Source organism: Bos grunniens, chromosome 18, assembly GCF_055505025.1.
Source record: "Bos grunniens cultivar Pamir isolate PY7600 chromosome 18, Bosgru_T2T1.0, whole genome shotgun sequence".
Lineage (NCBI taxonomy): Eukaryota > Metazoa > Chordata > Mammalia > Artiodactyla > Bovidae > Bos > Bos grunniens.
The window spans coordinates 57,380,691-57,397,425 of NC_141182.1; the positions used below are offsets into that span (position 1 = coordinate 57,380,691).

Here is a 16,735-nt window from a genome sequence, read left to right on the forward strand (position 1 = left end):
AAGTGCAGGCCCCGAGAGTAAGTGTTTCCGGCCATTCATACGCCCAACCTTGGCTCTCGGTGGTCGGATTTCCTGTACTATCAGGCCAAAAGGGTGACGGCACCGCTAGGATGAAGCGCGTGAGGTTTTTTATAAAATTGAGTCACAAAACTGTAACCATTGAATTAAAGAATGGAACACAGGTCCATGGAATAATCACAGGTGTAGATGTCAGTATGAATACACATCTTAGAGCAGTGAAAATGACCCTGAAGAACAGAGAACCTGTACAGCTGGAACCACTGAGTATTCGAGGAAATAGCATTCGGTATTTTATTCTGCCAGACAGCTTACCTCTGGATACACTACTCGTGGATGAGGAACCAAAGGTGAAGTCTAAGAAAAGGGAAGCTGTTGCAGGAAGAGGCCGAGGCCGAGGAAGAGGATGTGGCCGAGGCCGAGGCAGAGGAAGAGGGGGTCCTAGGCGATAATGTCTCTCAAGACTACTATTTCAAAGTAGTGGGGCAGGAAGACAGATACGTGACAGAGGAAGACTATGAGGCCAAGGCAGAGGAATGAGGAATGTGAAGTCCTAAGCGATAATGTTGCTGGAGCTTGCTGTCTCACAGGGGTGGATGTTCAAGTTTTTTGTACAGGCTTTGTTTGTTTGTAGCAGTTTTTAATAAACATAAATGTAACACACACACACAAAGATAAACAAGTGCAAAGCTTAGTACCAAAGGCAGCATGCTCAGATTATAAAACTACAGAGAAAAGCAAGGAACCAGTTGGCATTAAAGTGAGGCTAGGGGCTTATTGGGGCTTTCCTAGTGGCTCAGAAATCAGGTAAAGAATCTGCCTGCAGTGCAGGAGATGTTGGTTCGATCCCTGGGTTGGGAAGAACCCCTGGAAAAGGGCATGGCAACCCACTCCAGTATTCTCGCCTGGAGAATCCCATGGACAGAAGAGCCTGGTGGGCTACAGTCCATGGGGTGGGAAAGAGTTGGACATGGCTGAGCTAACACTTTCCCTTTTTTTCCACTTGGGGCTTATTGAGGGAAGTGGGTGTGCAGTGGGGAGGAGAAACGAGAAGGAGATTCCGAGGGGCCGTCAGCATTCTGTTTCTTGGATGGCACAGTGGTCATGGGGGCAGAGAAGGGGGAGGGACTACTGGGTTCATCCACAAGAGGGTCTCGGATCACTGAGGTGGGGCCCTGGGCTGGAAGCAGCCCTTTCCCACAGCCTGGGAGAGGTCTCTTTCCTACCTGTGCCATTTTCCTGGACAATGGTCACGGTCAAGTTCAGTGGAAAGTCTGTGACAGAGAGACATGGGGGACCCGTGTCAGTAGTGAGGCCTCAGTGGACGTGGGCCCTGTGTCCTCAGGAGCTGCATAAATGGGGAAAGGATGGGGCAGGGATCCTCCTGACCCCCTCCCAGGCCAAATTCTGGGACCTGTGTTCGAGGCCTGTGACCCCCGGTTATGGGTAAGGGCTGCCCTCTGGACCCTGTCAGGGACCCGGGCGTCCTGGCCCAGCTCTCACAGGACACATTGAGGTGGACGATCCTGGCTGTGCTCACTTTGGCTCCAGGTGAGGTCACCTGACAGGGGAGCCTGGTGCCATGGGGTGAACACCAATGAGAGGGGGGTCCTGGGGCCCAGGGAGGTGGCAGCAACTGATGTCCAGGAGACGATGGGGGGTGTGCCCACCTCACAGACCCAGGGCACAGGGCAGGTCAGGTTCCTGGGGTGGCCGGGCTCCAGCATCTCAGAAATAAGGATGTGGGGTGTGTGGTTTAGGGCTGGTGAGGAGATGGGGAGATGGAGGAATTAAAAGCGGGGTTCGAGGTGTGACCCCCAGACAACCTCAGGCTTTGGTCCATCACCTCCCTTGGGCCCCCCTCCTGCTTTACCCCAACCCCCATTTCTGAAGGAGAGTCTCATTCATACTTTATAATATTGATTTTGTCCCCTACAAATTGGCACTTGCCATCTACCTCGACAAAGATCAAATCCTGAGCTGCTGTAGCTGCTGACCTTTGTTACCCCCTGAAGAGAGTTCAGGGTGGAGATCAGGAATGAGGTATCTGTGTTGTGGGAAAAACTGGCAGGACAGGTCTTCAGACAGTTAGATATTTTCAGGAGATGATTTTATGAGCCCAATTCATGCATCTCCTTATGTCTAGAAAAGCACTCAATTCCTTCCTGGTGATGTCTGCTCCTCGTGACTAGCAGTAACCTTCACAAGGCAAGCAGAAACCTTCTTCAAAAAAATATGTGATTAATTAAAAAAATAAATGAAGTGGCAAAAAAAAAAAAATGCTTGCTTGCATGTTCCTAAGTTACATATATACTGACCTTTTGCCCTATCTCTTTGGAGCAGTTTCTTAGACCTAGAAAGGCTGTCTCCAGAGCTATAGTCCTCATTTTGCCCTGAATAAAGCTTAACTCACAACTCTCACATTGTGAATTTTTTTCAGTTGGCAATGCCATGTTTAAATATTTTTGATATGGTGGGTTAAATATAATACAATTTAAAGTAATTTCGGATTTCCTTGGTGGTCCAGTGGTTAAGAGTCCTCCTGCCAATGCTGGGGACATGGGTTTGATCCCTCGGGAAACTAAGATTTCCACTCGGGAAACTAAGATCCTACATGCCGTGGGACAACTAAACCATGCACCGTAACTCCTGAGTCTCTAGAGCCCTCGAGCCACCACTACGGAAGCTCCCGCACCCTAGAACCCATGCTTTGCAACAAGAGAAGCCACCACAATGAGAATCCTACGCAGAGCAGAGAAGAGTAGCCCTCGATCAGGGCAACTAGAAAAAGCCTGCATGCAGCAACGAAGACTCAGTGTAGCCAAAAATAATAAATAAATAAAATTTAAAAGTAATTTCACCAAGTTGTTTTTCTATGGTGGCTATTAAGACTTTTAAAATTACATACATGGCTTGCATTCTATTTCTTTTGGACAGCATTACTCTAGAAGAAAACTTAGAAAAATATCTATGGATGTGCAAAGAATTCTTAAAGGACATCCAAAATACTAAGCATAAAAATACATAAATTAGACTTCATTAAACACTTCTGTTCATCAAAGACAGAATTAATAATATAAAAGGGAAGCTATAAGATAGGAGAAAATCATGTCTATCTATCTGTATCTTCTGTCTATCAAGAGATCCCTGAAAGACAGGTTGAACTTATATATAAAGAATTCTTACTAGTTGATAAACCGATGTTTTCAAAAAAGAAGTTGGGCCCCAAATGGAGTCATACTTGCTAAGCCCCATATCAGCAAACAACACTTATACCTAACCTAATTGCGATTTCAGCCTCCCAAGGATGTGACCTTTAACCAGTCCGTTTGTAATTTTCTGGTCAGCACTAGTGAGATGATGTTCCATATAAATCTCTATCTCCCAAAGAAAGATGAAGTAATTCATTCTTCCCTGGTCCCTGCACCCTTCCGATATAAAAGACTTCCATTTTGTACATCTTTCTACTTGTTCAGTGAGATATTGCCTGATTCATGAATAAGCAAATATCTAATTAGATATTTAAATCTGCTCAGTTGAATTTTACTTTTTACACTGATGACAACCTAATTTTTAAATTGGGAAAATATATATATATATTTGTAAGAGAAGAGATCCAAATGACACATGAAAAAGTGCTGAAAAGATGCCAGAGAAATGAAAATTGTAATCACAATAGATGTTCTATCACAACTGTTATAGTGGCTAAAGTTTTAAAACCTAAGCATACCAAATGTTAGAGGGGATGTGGAGGAGCTGGAACTCTTGTACATTTCTGAGTGTGCTCAGACTCTCAGTCGTGTCAGACTCTCTGTGACCCCATGGATTGTAGCCCACAAGGTTCCTCTGGCTGTGGAATTTTCCAAGCAAGAACATTGGAGTAGGTTGCCATTTCCTACTCCCGAGATCTTCCCAAACCAGGGATTGAACCCGCGTTTCCTGCCTTGGCAGGAGGGTTCTTGACAACTGCACCACCTGGAAGCCACACATTTCTGGGGTGGAATGTAAATAGTGCAACTGCTTTGGAAGATGATGTGGCAGTTTTGTGTACAGTTACGCATAATGCATCCATCCTATGACCCAGCAATTCTACTCCTAGAAATTTACTCTGGAAGAATAAAAGCAAATATCCACACAAACACTTATATGTGACTGTGTATAGCAGCATTATTTATAACGGCCTAAATGTGGAAATAACCCAAATACTAGAAGAGAATGGATAACCAAAGTATGGTATATCCATACAATGGAATACTAGTCCTCAAAAACAACAACAACACATGTAACGAGAATGAATTTTGAATACATGTTGAATGAAAGAAACCAGATGCAAAAGAATACATACCTTATAATTCCATTGATATGAAGCTCAGGAATAGGTAAAATTAATGTGCAGTATCAGAAATTCCTCCTTCATGGATCACAGCCTTGTCCTGGTGAAGGGGCTTGCATAACTCAATGAAGCTTTGAGCCATAGCTCAGGGCCACCCAAGACGGATGAGTCATAGTGAAGAGTTCTAACAAAACGGGATCCACTGGAGAAGGAAATGCCAACCCCCTCCAGTATTCTTGCCTGGAAAATTCCGTGGACAGAGGAATCTGGTGGACTACTGTCCGTGGGGCTACAAAGAGTCGGACACAACTGAGCACACACAATTGACTTCCAATATTATATCAGTTTCAAGTGTACAATAGAGTGATTTGACTTTTTTTATGGAGATATAGGTTTAGATACAGACGTAGAACACGTGCCCATCTCTGTCAATGGGAATACGCAATGGTTAACCTGGGATGTGTTTGTGTTAGTCGCTCAGTTGTGTCCAACTCTTTGTGACCTCACAGACTCTGTAGCTCACCAGGCTTCTCTGTCCATGGAACTCTCCAAGCAAGAATACTGGAATGGATTACCATTCCCTTCTCCAGAGGAATTTCCCAACCCAGGGAACAAATCCCGGTCTTCTGCATTGCAGGCAGATTCTTTACTGTTTGAGCTACAGGGAAGTCTGTATCGTGAAAGTGAAAGTCGCTCAGTCGTGCCCGACTCTTTGCGACCCCATGGACTGTATAGTCCATGGAATTCTCCAGGCCAGAATACTGAAGTGGGTAGCCTTTTCCTTCTCCAGCGGATCTTCCCAACCCAAAAATCGAACCAGGGTCTCATGCATCGCACACAGGCAGATTCTTTACCGACTGAGCTATGAGGGAAGCCTATGAGGGATGTGTTTAGTTTTTTATTATTCACATCAAGCAATTTTTGGAAATACTTGTGAATCTAATGCGTCTTAATGCATAGATATGACAGGCTGCGGTCCATGGGGGTGCAAAAGTGTTGGACACGACTTAGTGACTAAACAACAACAATGGTGGTTAAATAATCGAGCACAGAGGCCACAAAAAAGGGTTTGGGATGTGTAGGGAGAGCATACAGACATAGCACCAAGATGCAATAGCAGGCACTTCTTTCCAATAGGACTCCACAGGGGAGGGAGCTGGGAGCCTGGCACAGGGGAAGAGGTTTCCATCTCAAAGCTTGACAATTTACATCCGGAAGAATTTCTCATGGCAGCTCACAGTCCCAATTCTCTCCTAACAAGGACTGGGATCCCTGTTGCCTCCTCCTCCTGAATCACTCTTCATAACAACCCTCCCAGCTTTTTCTGAGCCGCTCAGCTGCAATCCTGGAATGACCTGTGCCCGGTGGGTGGATCCAGGCAGTGACAGACAGAAAGCCCCACTCACTCTTTTCCTTCTCCCTTCCTGCACTCATGATGAAAAAAAAAACCTCATCGCTCCTCCCAGAGGAAGGTCCCTGTTTACCTGACGTGGCTTGGCCACTATCCAGCCCCACCCAGGATGCCTTCTGGGTTTGAACAGCAGAATTTATAACTACCTCCCACTCCCCAGTTGAGACCAGGCATTAATTCAAAGTTCCCAGAAGCATTGTCACTTCTGAATCAAGCTGGGGAATGAACTGGGGTGTGGAAGGTCGTCTGTGCCTTTGCTGGGTCCCAGCTGGGTGGTGGAGTCTGACAGTAGCTTTCTTCTAAAAAACGATCAGATACACATATGGCTTCCTGGGACCTTTGCCAAGCACCTGGCTGGTGTGAGGCTCTGTGCCAGGTGTGCTGAAGGATCCTAAGGAATGCAAAGTGTCACTCAGGTTATGGAGACGAGGAACCAGGCTCAGAGAGGTTAGGCAGCTGCCTCGGGGTCACCCAGCTACTCAGGGCAGCATTGGGACTCACGCCCCTCCAGGGTTCTGAGGGTCTCTTCCTCATGGGCTGTTGTTGGGTCAGGCAACCAGCAGACCCCTTGGCCATGTGTTTGCACAAAATAATCTCCCATGAGGACTTTTGATTTTTACTGAAGAAACAGCAGTGAATGACCTAGTGACTTGGGGACAGGCAGATGCAGATGAGGAGACGAAGGCTAGAGGACCCCAAGACGGAAAAAGAGGTCTTAAGTAATGGGCCCAGGAGACTGCCTTGTGTCCAGAAATGGCCCTAACTGCTTCATATTTCACTGTTTGAAATACCTTCAAACAGTCAGGTATTTCCTGAGAGCAGCGACAACCACAAAGGCTTGGCTGGGCCTCCACACTCCCATAGATATGGCCAGGAGATCTTTTTCTTTCCCCTCCCTCCCTTCTTTCTATTCTGTTATGGGGATGAGCAAATTTGCTTCGATATTTTTGGACACGTGCATGAAGAGAGCTCAAGAAGAAGTTCCGGAAATGGCATTATGAGGTCTCAATAAACCGTATGTTGTTTTAATTTTATTGGTTCTTATGCTAAATATGAAAACAACGTATACACTTTGAGAAGGAAAAAAAAAAAAAACCACTTCAGAGCATACGGTAAAGTGCAAAAAGGGAAATTTAGATAGCACCATTAAGAGTTAACAGTTTCTACAATTTGTGCACAGATATTTTTATATATATGGAGATACATATGGTATATCTATATGTGGATATTGTCATCGTTGTTCACTTGCTAAGTCATGTCCCACTCTTTGCGCCATGGACTGCAGCACACCAGGGTCCCGTCTTTCACTATCTCTCGGAGTTTGTGCAAACTCATGTCCATTGAGTCGACGATGCCATCCAACCATCTCACTGGATATATATAGCATATGTGTCTGTGTGTGTGTACACATACTGTAATATTGTACCTATATCAGTTAACTAATCTATACTTTTCACAACATGGTCTTATCAGATGCAGGTCTGTATTGTGCGTTTCTAACTCGGCATCAAGTTGTGAACATTTCGCACACCAGTGAGTCTCGTTGCCCAGCAGTTTCTAACCATGACATTCATCCGACATGCGCTGTGGCTCCAACTCTCTGTCACTGGCGATGCTGAGATGGGGCATCTTTGCAGCCTCTCTAATGGTCCCACCGGGTCTGGTTAAGGGAGTAGAGAAGTTGAAATCCAATTTACTGGTGGGGAAGAGGCGTGGGAATTAGAACTCCGAGCTCCGCGCATGCCCCGCCCCAGTCTGCATCCCATTGGCTGGTTCTGATTGGCAGATGGAGTGGTCAGTGTCCATGTGCTCCTGGGGTTCCCCAGTATCCCACCACCCAGTCCTAGGAGCAGACTGTAGACGTTCTCTGGGAGCCTCCACCTCCAGTCCCAGCGGGACTGGCCCGAGTCCCTTGCTTGACTGTCCCCTCCAGGAAGTCCCTGGGCCCCTTCCAGCCTAGCCCGTCCCTATGGGGACTCTCACTCCCGCCTCACCTCCTTGCTTGTCCGGTTTTATTCTCCAGGTCTGAGGCAGACAGTCATATAGACCAATTTGCCCTATGGAGAGAAATTAGGGAAGAAGTCAGATCTGGGATCCATAGGAAACTGAGAGTCCTGGGTAGATGAGGGGTCAGCTTCTTCTTTCCAAGGCCCCGTACTCCTAAGAGAGATAAGGAATCTGGGGGCTTACCCCTTACAATGAGTGTCTCCAACATTTACACAGTTTAATATTTCTGAGGTCTTAAGGTCGCTAGAGAGCAATGCTGTGGGGCAGGGGAGAGGGAAAACAGACAGGGTGTTCCTGGAAAAGATATAGGTACTACCTGGCTTGATTATTGATGATGATGAATTTCACACCTGTTTTATGCCAGGCACTATGGTAGATCATGTATAGAAATTGTCCTGAACTCACCAAACAGATACATAAGATATATTTTGTGGCTGAAAGAACAGGTGTTTGCAGAGGTTCCTGGGCAGTCACTTGCCCAAAGTCACACAACTTCCTAGGTTCAAGTCTAAACTGCCTCTTTTTATGAAGCCTCTAGAGTCCTAAGATCAGAGTTGGGGTAAATTCCGGGGCAATAAGGAGAGCTCACATTTTCTGAGCACTTCCTCCATGCCAGCGCCCAGCACTGTAACCTGGGTGACACTACCAGTCTCCGCACAGAGTAAGTGATTGTTATCAGCATCACCTCCACTTTGTTGTTATTGTTGCTGTTTAGTCGCTACGTTGTGTCTGACTCTTTGCGATCCCATGGACTGCAGCACGCCAGGCCCCCCGTCCTTCACTATATCCTGGAGTTTACTCAAACTCATGTCCACCTAGTTGGTGATGCTATGCAACCACCTCATCCTCTGTCTCCCCCTTCTCCTCCTGCCCTCAATCTTTTCCAGCATCAGGGTCTTTTCCAATGAGTCAGTTCTTTGCCTCAGGAGACCAAAGTATTGGAGCTTCAGCTTCAGCATCAGTCCTTTCATCATCTCTACTTTACCGGTGAGCAGATGGAGCCTCATGTCCTTGTTATCTATTTGTTTGCCCAGATGATCCCTGAATACTCAGTTCCTGGTTGGTCCCTTCCCCATTCTGTCTCTGCCTTCCCTCTCAAGGATGTGCTGTCCCTTGAGTTTGAGCCCCCGGCCAGTGTCCCACCCTGGTCCAATGCAATAGGTACCTACCTGGTAGAGTAATGTCTGAACAGGGCACGGATCAGGACCATAAGGAAGTGGGTGAAGCCCAGAACTGTGAATATGATGAGAAACACCAACAAGGAGCCTGAGATGGTGAAACTTCTGCTGACAACAGGCCGGCGCCCTAGGAGGAGAAGATGCATAGAGGTCAAGAGCACCATTCGCTCATCCCTTTGTATGCTCACACATCTGCTCTTTGATGATTTCTCAGCACCTTCTTCTATGTGCGAAGCACTGTTCCATGTGTTTAGGGGCTCAGCAGTGAACAAAAGAAACTTCTTGATTTGATGGGGCTGACATTCTAGCTGGGAAGTGGAGCAGTCAGCAATTAAGCAAAGAAACATCCCACTTCATCACAGGTAGTGAGAAGTGCTCTGGAAAAGCATGAGCCCAAGTAAGGGGACGGAGGGCGGCAGGGCAGGGTGTGCTGGATACAAAGGGTCATGAACTCATTCCACAGGGATTCATTCACTGAGCTCCAACTGTATGCCAGGTACCGTGTTAAAAACTGGGGACAAATGATTATCAAAGTGCTTGTCCAGCCTCTCTCTGACCTTCTGAAGTTTAATAGTCCAATGGATGTCAAATGGCATGAATTGAAGCATCATTCATACACAAAAGTTGTATCTGTTCGATCCTTAGTAAATAGTGAGAGGTAACTGAAATAAATGTCTCCAGCCCCCACTCGATGTCCACTCACGTCATTCTGAGCCAGGCTGACGGCTTCTTGTGCCGACTGATTTCTCTCGTGCAGCAACCCCATCGACTAGAACCCTCACTACCAAACTGCAAAGGGGAAAACTGGGGCTCAGAGAGGTGACGCTGCTGCCCCTGTTCACACAGAGGGGCAGTGGCAGAGCTGGGATTTGATCTCAGGTCACTAGGCTCCAGAGCTCCTGCTCTTCACGGCCCTGCATGCCTGCTCTCTCCCCAAGCCTGTCCATCTCTCTCCATAGTGTAGAGGATTGGACATGGGGTTCCTGAATAGGTGCCTCCCCTACGTGCAGACTCCTTCCTAACCTGCTCCAGAGGCCACACCATGGACAGCTCCCCACGTCCCCCGTACCACCTCCCCTGGCGTGTTCCCACTTCCTCATCTCAGAGCAGCCCCATGGATCTGTGGAGGGCAGAGGCTGTGAGGTCAGACGGCTAGGGTTTGAATCCTGCATCCTCTGCCCATGAGAACTGGAGCCTTGAACAAAGCGCCCAAACTCTCTGTGGCTCGATTTGCTCACTGGTAGAGTGAAGGTGATGCTAATAATGGTCACTTTCTCTGTAAGGAGACTGGAGGGTCACCCAGCTTAGAATCACCCAGGTTAGAAAGGTAGCTGCTAGAGTAAATGCTTAGTCAGTGTTGGCTGATCCCGCATCCCTGGAATTCACTCCAACTCTAACCTGAGGACTCTGGGGGCTTCATAAAGGAGGCAGTTTGGACTTGGACTTGGGAGGTTGAGGGGACTTCATCTGACTATTGTGAGCATGGCAACACACGGTGAAGAGGACATTTCTGATGACAGGCATCCCCCAGGCAGAGGCATAGAAGTGGGGAGATTTGGAGAGAGCAACAGGCCTCTCCTGCACTCACAGGGTGCCTGGATGTGGACTTCATCGTACAAGGTCAGCTGGGTGGCGGAGTTCTCTGCGATGCACCTGTATCTGCCCATCTGGTCCCAGGTCAGACTTGGGAGGGTGATGTTCTTCTCTGAGAAGCTCAGGAGGGAGCCATTGTGGATCCAGCGGTACTTGGATTCTGGTCTGGAATAGGAGATGCACTCCATCTCCACCTGGGAGCCAATCTCAGCAGACAGGATGCCACTGAAGTCAGTGGGACTGCTCCTGAGCTGCAGACTGTAGGGCCCATCTGCAGAGACAGAGCAGGACCCCTGGAACCATGCTTCTGACACCTGAGGATCCCAACTCCTTCTCTCAGTCCACACGAAGTCCTCCCCAGCCCCCAGATGCCCCCACTCTGTACCCCAAGCAGACTCCCAGACCCATCCCAGCCAGAGCAGCTGAGCCAACGACAATGACAGTAACCGTAGCATCTTCTGTTGCCAAGAGGTACTGCAGCCCAGCTCCCTGGCTGCCCTTCACTTCGTAATAAAATAGAAAAGTAAAAGTAGAAGCAGGCATCACACCTACTGCACTCCGGGCACTGTTTTAAACATGTCACACATTCACACACTCACTTAATTCCCACCCAACCCATGTGACCACAGCCACTCTTGATCCATTTCATGCCTGAGGATAACGAGGCTCAGAGGAGAGGTTTAGGGATTCACGAGTCCCCTGTTGACCTACAAAAGGACCAGGCAAGTACCCTTATGACTTGGGAGGAATTTTCCTGAACACTTGCAGCCCCCGTGTCTTTGGCTTTGGTTCCGAACCTCTGGCCAGTGAGCAGTGTGGGAAGGTCAGAAATGATGACCCCTTTGTCCACAGCTCTCGGTTTAGGGAATCTGAGACACTGCAAGAGTGGTTCCAGATTTAAATGTGATGATGACGCTAGACTTAGAGATGAAAGAGTTGAATCAGTGTGAACAGTCCTGGAAGGTTTCAAAGAATCTGAGTTTCGCTGCCTTTCTAAGTTCAGTGTCTTGGATTTACAAGACTTGTTTGAGAATTTGAGCAGGTCTTAGTGGGATACCAACTTGCGTTGATGGGCAGCAGAGGACTTTAACAGAGTGTCTATAAAATGCATAATTTAGCTTGAAAACCAAACTCTTTAAAGGAGTATGATCAGTCCCATCCCAGTAACAGCAAAAGTGAACATGATTTTATTAAATTTAGAAGAACTGAATAAAATGATCAGTGAGCTGAATTTGAAGACTCGTGAACAGGTGGGTTTTGAAAAATTAAGAAATGAAATGTCGTTTTAAGAAATGGTTGTAGGGGCTTCCCTGGTGGCTCAGTGGTAAAGAATCCACCTGCCAATGCAGGAGACGTGGGGTCCATCCCCGATCAGGGAGGATCCCACAAGCCTCAGAGCAATTAAGCCCGAGCCCATAACTCTTGAGCCTGCACTCTAGAGCCCGGGAGCAGCAACTACTGATGCCCACCCACCCTAGAGCTCGTGTTCAGCAACAGGAGAAGCTACCACAGCAAAGAGCAGTGCCTGCTCGATGCAACTACAGAAAAGCCTGCACGAAGCAGTGAAGACCCAGCACAGCCAAAAACAAATCAATAAAATGATGTTTCAAACAATTGGTTGTAAGCAGTCCCCTCATGACACAAGGGACAGGTGTCACAAATTGACACTATTTCTAATCTGAGAGGTAGGGATTAGGGCCCCCATTTTAAACTGAGTGGAGACCAGGGTTCTGAGCAGCCAGTAGGGTTCTGAAGCCTAAGGGTTAAATAGTCAAACCTGGGATTTGAACCCAGGGCAGCTGTCTGCAAGGCGGCTCATGTTGCTCTCTCCAGTTCTGCCGGTTTTATTGCTATGCTGTGGGAAAACCCAGAGCCCCACCACAGCTTCACTCTCACGACCCCAGAACACTCACAGGCCACTGTCACATAGACGAGGTCACTTTTCTGAATGAGCTCTGGGAGAATTTCTATCCCGCACTGAAGTGGTGAGTCGAAGCGGCTGAACATTCGGATGACGAGGGTCTTGTTGTCCGGGGAGATGGTCATCCGGTAATTGCTGGACACCGGTGCATGATTCACATACCACTGGACGTGGCTGTCATTGGCGTAGCAAGTGGCAGCCACCGCATCCTCGCCATCTACGACGGAGGTGGCGTTGACCGAGATTTGCGGGATTTCCAACTCTGGGTGAAGCAGGGAGGACAAGGTTAGGGGTTGGATCTGTCTCCCCACACTCTGCTCCTCTTCAACGGGGGTTTCAGGCTATGTTGAGGGGAGAAGCCCAGAATTCTAAGATAGGATCTGGGATCCTGGCAAGAGAGCATCCCTGGGGCTGAGAGGGACATAGAAGCAGGAGTGGGCACGAGGCAGTCGAAATGAGGGTTCTCTACTGACCTGTCTTCCAATGCTCTGAGCCATCTCTATGGCTCCATTACAATAACTGTGAATTCTTACTATTGTCCAGTGGCCTGATGGTTGCTTCTGAACCCCCAAACCAGGACACCCCCATCAAAGGAAGTGCAGATAGAACTCAAAGTAACTGACAGTGTTTGTTCTCCGTAACGATTCCTCCCATTAACTTTTCCCATTCTTTTTACAAATTTCTGCCTCTAACCTTAAGACAGACCACAGCGATGGATAATACTGCCATTTTACACATGAGAAAACCGAAGCTCAAAAAGTGACATGGTATATAAAGAGTCAGAGGGGAACTAAGTTCTCCCAGCCTTCAAAATCCACACTGTCCTGCCCTAGCCCTGTGGAGTACCAGGATCTCACTGGAGTAGACAGAATTCCAAGATGGCCCCATGATCTCCACTCCATGGTATAACACCTCTATAATCCCATCCCGTCAATGTGAGTGGAGCTCCTGACTTTGTTGTAGCCAATTGAATATGGCTAAGGTGATGGGCTGTCTGTTACTTCCAGCATAAGCTTTGTTGTATTAGACTCCTCTCTAGACAGAGAAATTTTTGTTGGCCTTGAAGAGGCAAAGAGCCAGGATGTGAAATCCTGTAGACAGAGTCACATGTGAGAACACAGCCCCAGCCAACACCCTGTGAGTCTCAGCGCTGGAAATGGCTGAGCCACATCAGAACTTCTGACTCACAGAAGCGGTGTTCTTTTAAGTTACTAAGTTTGAGGCTATTTGTCACACAGCAGGAGATAACTAATACACTGAGAGGGAACCTGGAGCCCTTGAAGGTAGTGAGGGTCCCATTTCTGGGGAGAAGCTGGGCTACCATCCACCAAGGTTCCCAGTGTCATCTGGAGGTGGGTGGAGACAGGACAGTGTGAGCTTCAAGGGACACCGTTCCCTAAACTCAGCTGCAGTTGGGTGGTGGAGCCGCTGCTAACTCACCTAGAATCTTGAGCCAGCCAGTTGCTCTCTGGGTGTCATTGATGGTGTCCACCCTCACTGTGTAGTTCCCCGTGTCATTTAACTGTGACCTCCAGATCCTCAGGGTACCTCTAATGGACACACTTTCCCGGCCGCTGTACATGGGCCCATCCCGCCTGGAATGAGATGTGGCGTTGTAGCTGATAATCAGATTTTCCTCAGTGTCATTTGCACCTCGGTGCCAGCTGTATTCCTGAACATCTTCAGGGGCGTTCTCGATGGCCAGTGAGCTCGAATATCTTTCCACTCCGATGAGTGAATCCGGGGTGATGTAGATTTGGCTGGAGGCCTGGCGGATCCCACAGGCCAGCAGACTGGCTGAGGAAGACAAACAGAAAAAGGCACACACACATACATACATGCACACAGGTTTACACCGCAGATCATGATCCACAGAGACCTTGGAAAATGGGTCAAGGGCTTCTAGCTCCTGAAGGACTTGGCAGTCTGTTCCCCCGCTCTCCGTCACCTCAGCCCCTGCCCTGGTCCATTCTTTTATCGTCCTGTTCCAGGCTGGCTTCCTCCCTGAACTCCAGCCCATCCTCACAGGTCAGTTTTGTGGATCCCTGTGAAGCCTCATAGGTGACCCTGCTCTCCCTCTGTTCATGTATCTTCCATGGCTCCCCAGTGCTCTCACTATAGGTTCAACCCTTAGCATAGCTTGTGAAACATGTAGAGAGAACTGGTCTCTAGGACCCAAGGTAGGCTCTTTTTGAGTCACAGCTACCCTACTTTACCACCTTCGTTCATTCATCAGAAGACACAGCATCCAGACTGTGTGCCCCAGTCACACACATAGCTCTTCTTGACCCACCACACATACTCTTCCTCACTTCTAGCACCCTGATCTCTGCTTTCTCCTCCCCATGTTCATCTTCCTTGTTGACTCACTTCTGTGTCCCCAGCTCCCCAGAGATCAGGGTGGAGCCCAGCAGGAGGGCTCAGAATGGTTATCTGGGGGGATTAAACTCCCCCAAGAGGATCTACACTGTCTTTAATTTACCACTTAGGATTAGTGGTGCAAACACCAATGGGGGTGTGTATCTGTTATCTCCTAAGTGGGGGGCAGGTGTCTGCTGCTATAGGAACCCTAAGCCTTGCCTCCACGGAGGAGGCAAAGACAGCTGAGACCCCCTGCTCCAGGGCTCCAGGTGTGGGCCCTAGAGGTTTTGAAGGACAGTATATGTGGCCACCAGGGCAACATGAGAGTGGTCAGTATCAGGAGGAAGCACAGTGTTTTGGGGGAAAGTGAAGGATTGGGAGGGGTCCTGCCAGAGAGGCAGTGAGGGGATCAGGGCAGAGGAGGTGAACCCAGAGGAAGTGCTTGCTGGGAATTGTGTGTTGGGGTTCAATTTCATCATGCCTTGTGGTGGGTAGAGAGGAATGCTACCTCTGTGTGTGCGTGTGTGTGTGTGTCTTGGGCAAGCCGTGCCCAGGTGTGTGAGTTCATGAGAGTTCTGCTGAGGGTCCTGGGTCACTCCCTTCTACCCCACCTGCATCCTGCTAGCCCCACTGTCTTACCCACAAGGACCAGTTCCCTCCAGAGTCTGCACCTGGGTCTGGAAAGGTCCATGAGCTGCTCCGGTCCTCCTGCTGGAGGGATCTTTCCAGGGACCCAGCCACCTCCTCTACCCTTTTACAGACCTGTGTCCTCTCAGGCCCCAGATGTGGTCTCCACCCATTTCCTGCTCAGGGATGGACTCTGAACTGCAAGGTGGGAGGAGCTGGGGAAAAGACACTCTGCTGGGTGGGTGATTATCTTTAGGACTTGATACCCACAAGGAAGGACCTTGGACCCATGGCAATTTAGAATGTCAATAATCATTATGAGGAATTTTTGATATCCCCAACTGACTTTTCTTAAAACTGAATTGGACCACCTGAGAACAAAAAGAGAACAAACAGCTCACTCATCACGTGGTTGTACAAGGGTTCAGTCACTACCTGCTTCAATCTCCCAGCAACAGTGAACCCTGAGAGGATTTCGGGATGAAAAAACAGGATGAAGCACTCTGTGATTTGGATAATCGGGCCCCCATATGCATGACTCAGGAAGAATTTCATGAATTCTTCTGGTGATGAATTTCATAAATTCTGACTGATGACTTCTGCATCTGCTGCTGCTAAGTTGCTTCAGTCGTGTCCCACCCTGTGCTACCCCATAAGATGGCAGCCCGCCAGGCTCCCCTGTCCCTGGGACTCTCCAGGAAAGAACACTGGAGTGGGTTGCCATTTCCTTCTCCGATGCATGAAAGGGAAAAGTGAAAGTGAAGTTGCTCAGCCGTGTCCGACCCTCAGTGACACCATGGACTGAAGCCTTCCAGGCTCCTCCATCCATGGGATTCTCCAGGCAAGAGGAATTCTGCATCAGTCATATGCAAAAAAAAAAAAAAAAAAAAAAAGCACTAAAATCATTAACTTGGTATATCTGTTCTTTGTGATGAGCTGTGATCAGTTACCAAGATGTATGCTTGATGACACATTTTTCCCAGCCCCCAAATTCAAATACACACTGGCTTCTCCCCTTCCTTTTTGGAGCCATTCCTCAGAGCTGTCTCCCAGGCTACAGTCCTCAGGAAGACCCTGAATAAAACTTAGATGCTCTGTGTTTTGCTTCAAGTGGACACCCTTTAATAGAGTCAGACTAACTTATCACCCTGGTTTCTCCAACTTATCAGTTAGTTCATATGCTTATCAGTGAAGACTTGCCAGTGACTCCAGCACCAGAGTGAAAGCCACTAACTGGGAAACGCCTGAGAGGTCTCTAGGAACCCAGAGACCAGCCAACTGATTTA

At 48.2% G+C, this 16,735-nt stretch overlaps 1 protein-coding gene and 1 pseudogene across 1 annotated transcript; one reads left to right on the plus strand and one right to left on the minus strand.

The window, feature by feature from the left end:
* Positions 1-634, plus strand: LOC147354327 (small nuclear ribonucleoprotein Sm D1 pseudogene; annotated as a pseudogene).
* Positions 635-7,819: 7,185 nt separating this feature from the next.
* On the minus strand, positions 7,820-15,513 carry LOC147354328 (cell adhesion molecule CEACAM18-like). Its single transcript, XM_086349404.1, has 6 exons — positions 15,462-15,513; positions 13,902-14,258; positions 12,454-12,723; positions 10,536-10,811; positions 8,939-9,074; positions 7,820-7,922 (listed from the first exon to the last, which is right to left on the minus strand). The coding sequence occupies exons 1-6, from the start codon at positions 15,511-15,513 to the stop codon at positions 7,820-7,822; spliced, it is 1,194 nt and encodes a 397-aa protein (XP_086205530.1).
* Between the last annotated feature and the right edge of the window lie 1,222 nt (positions 15,514-16,735).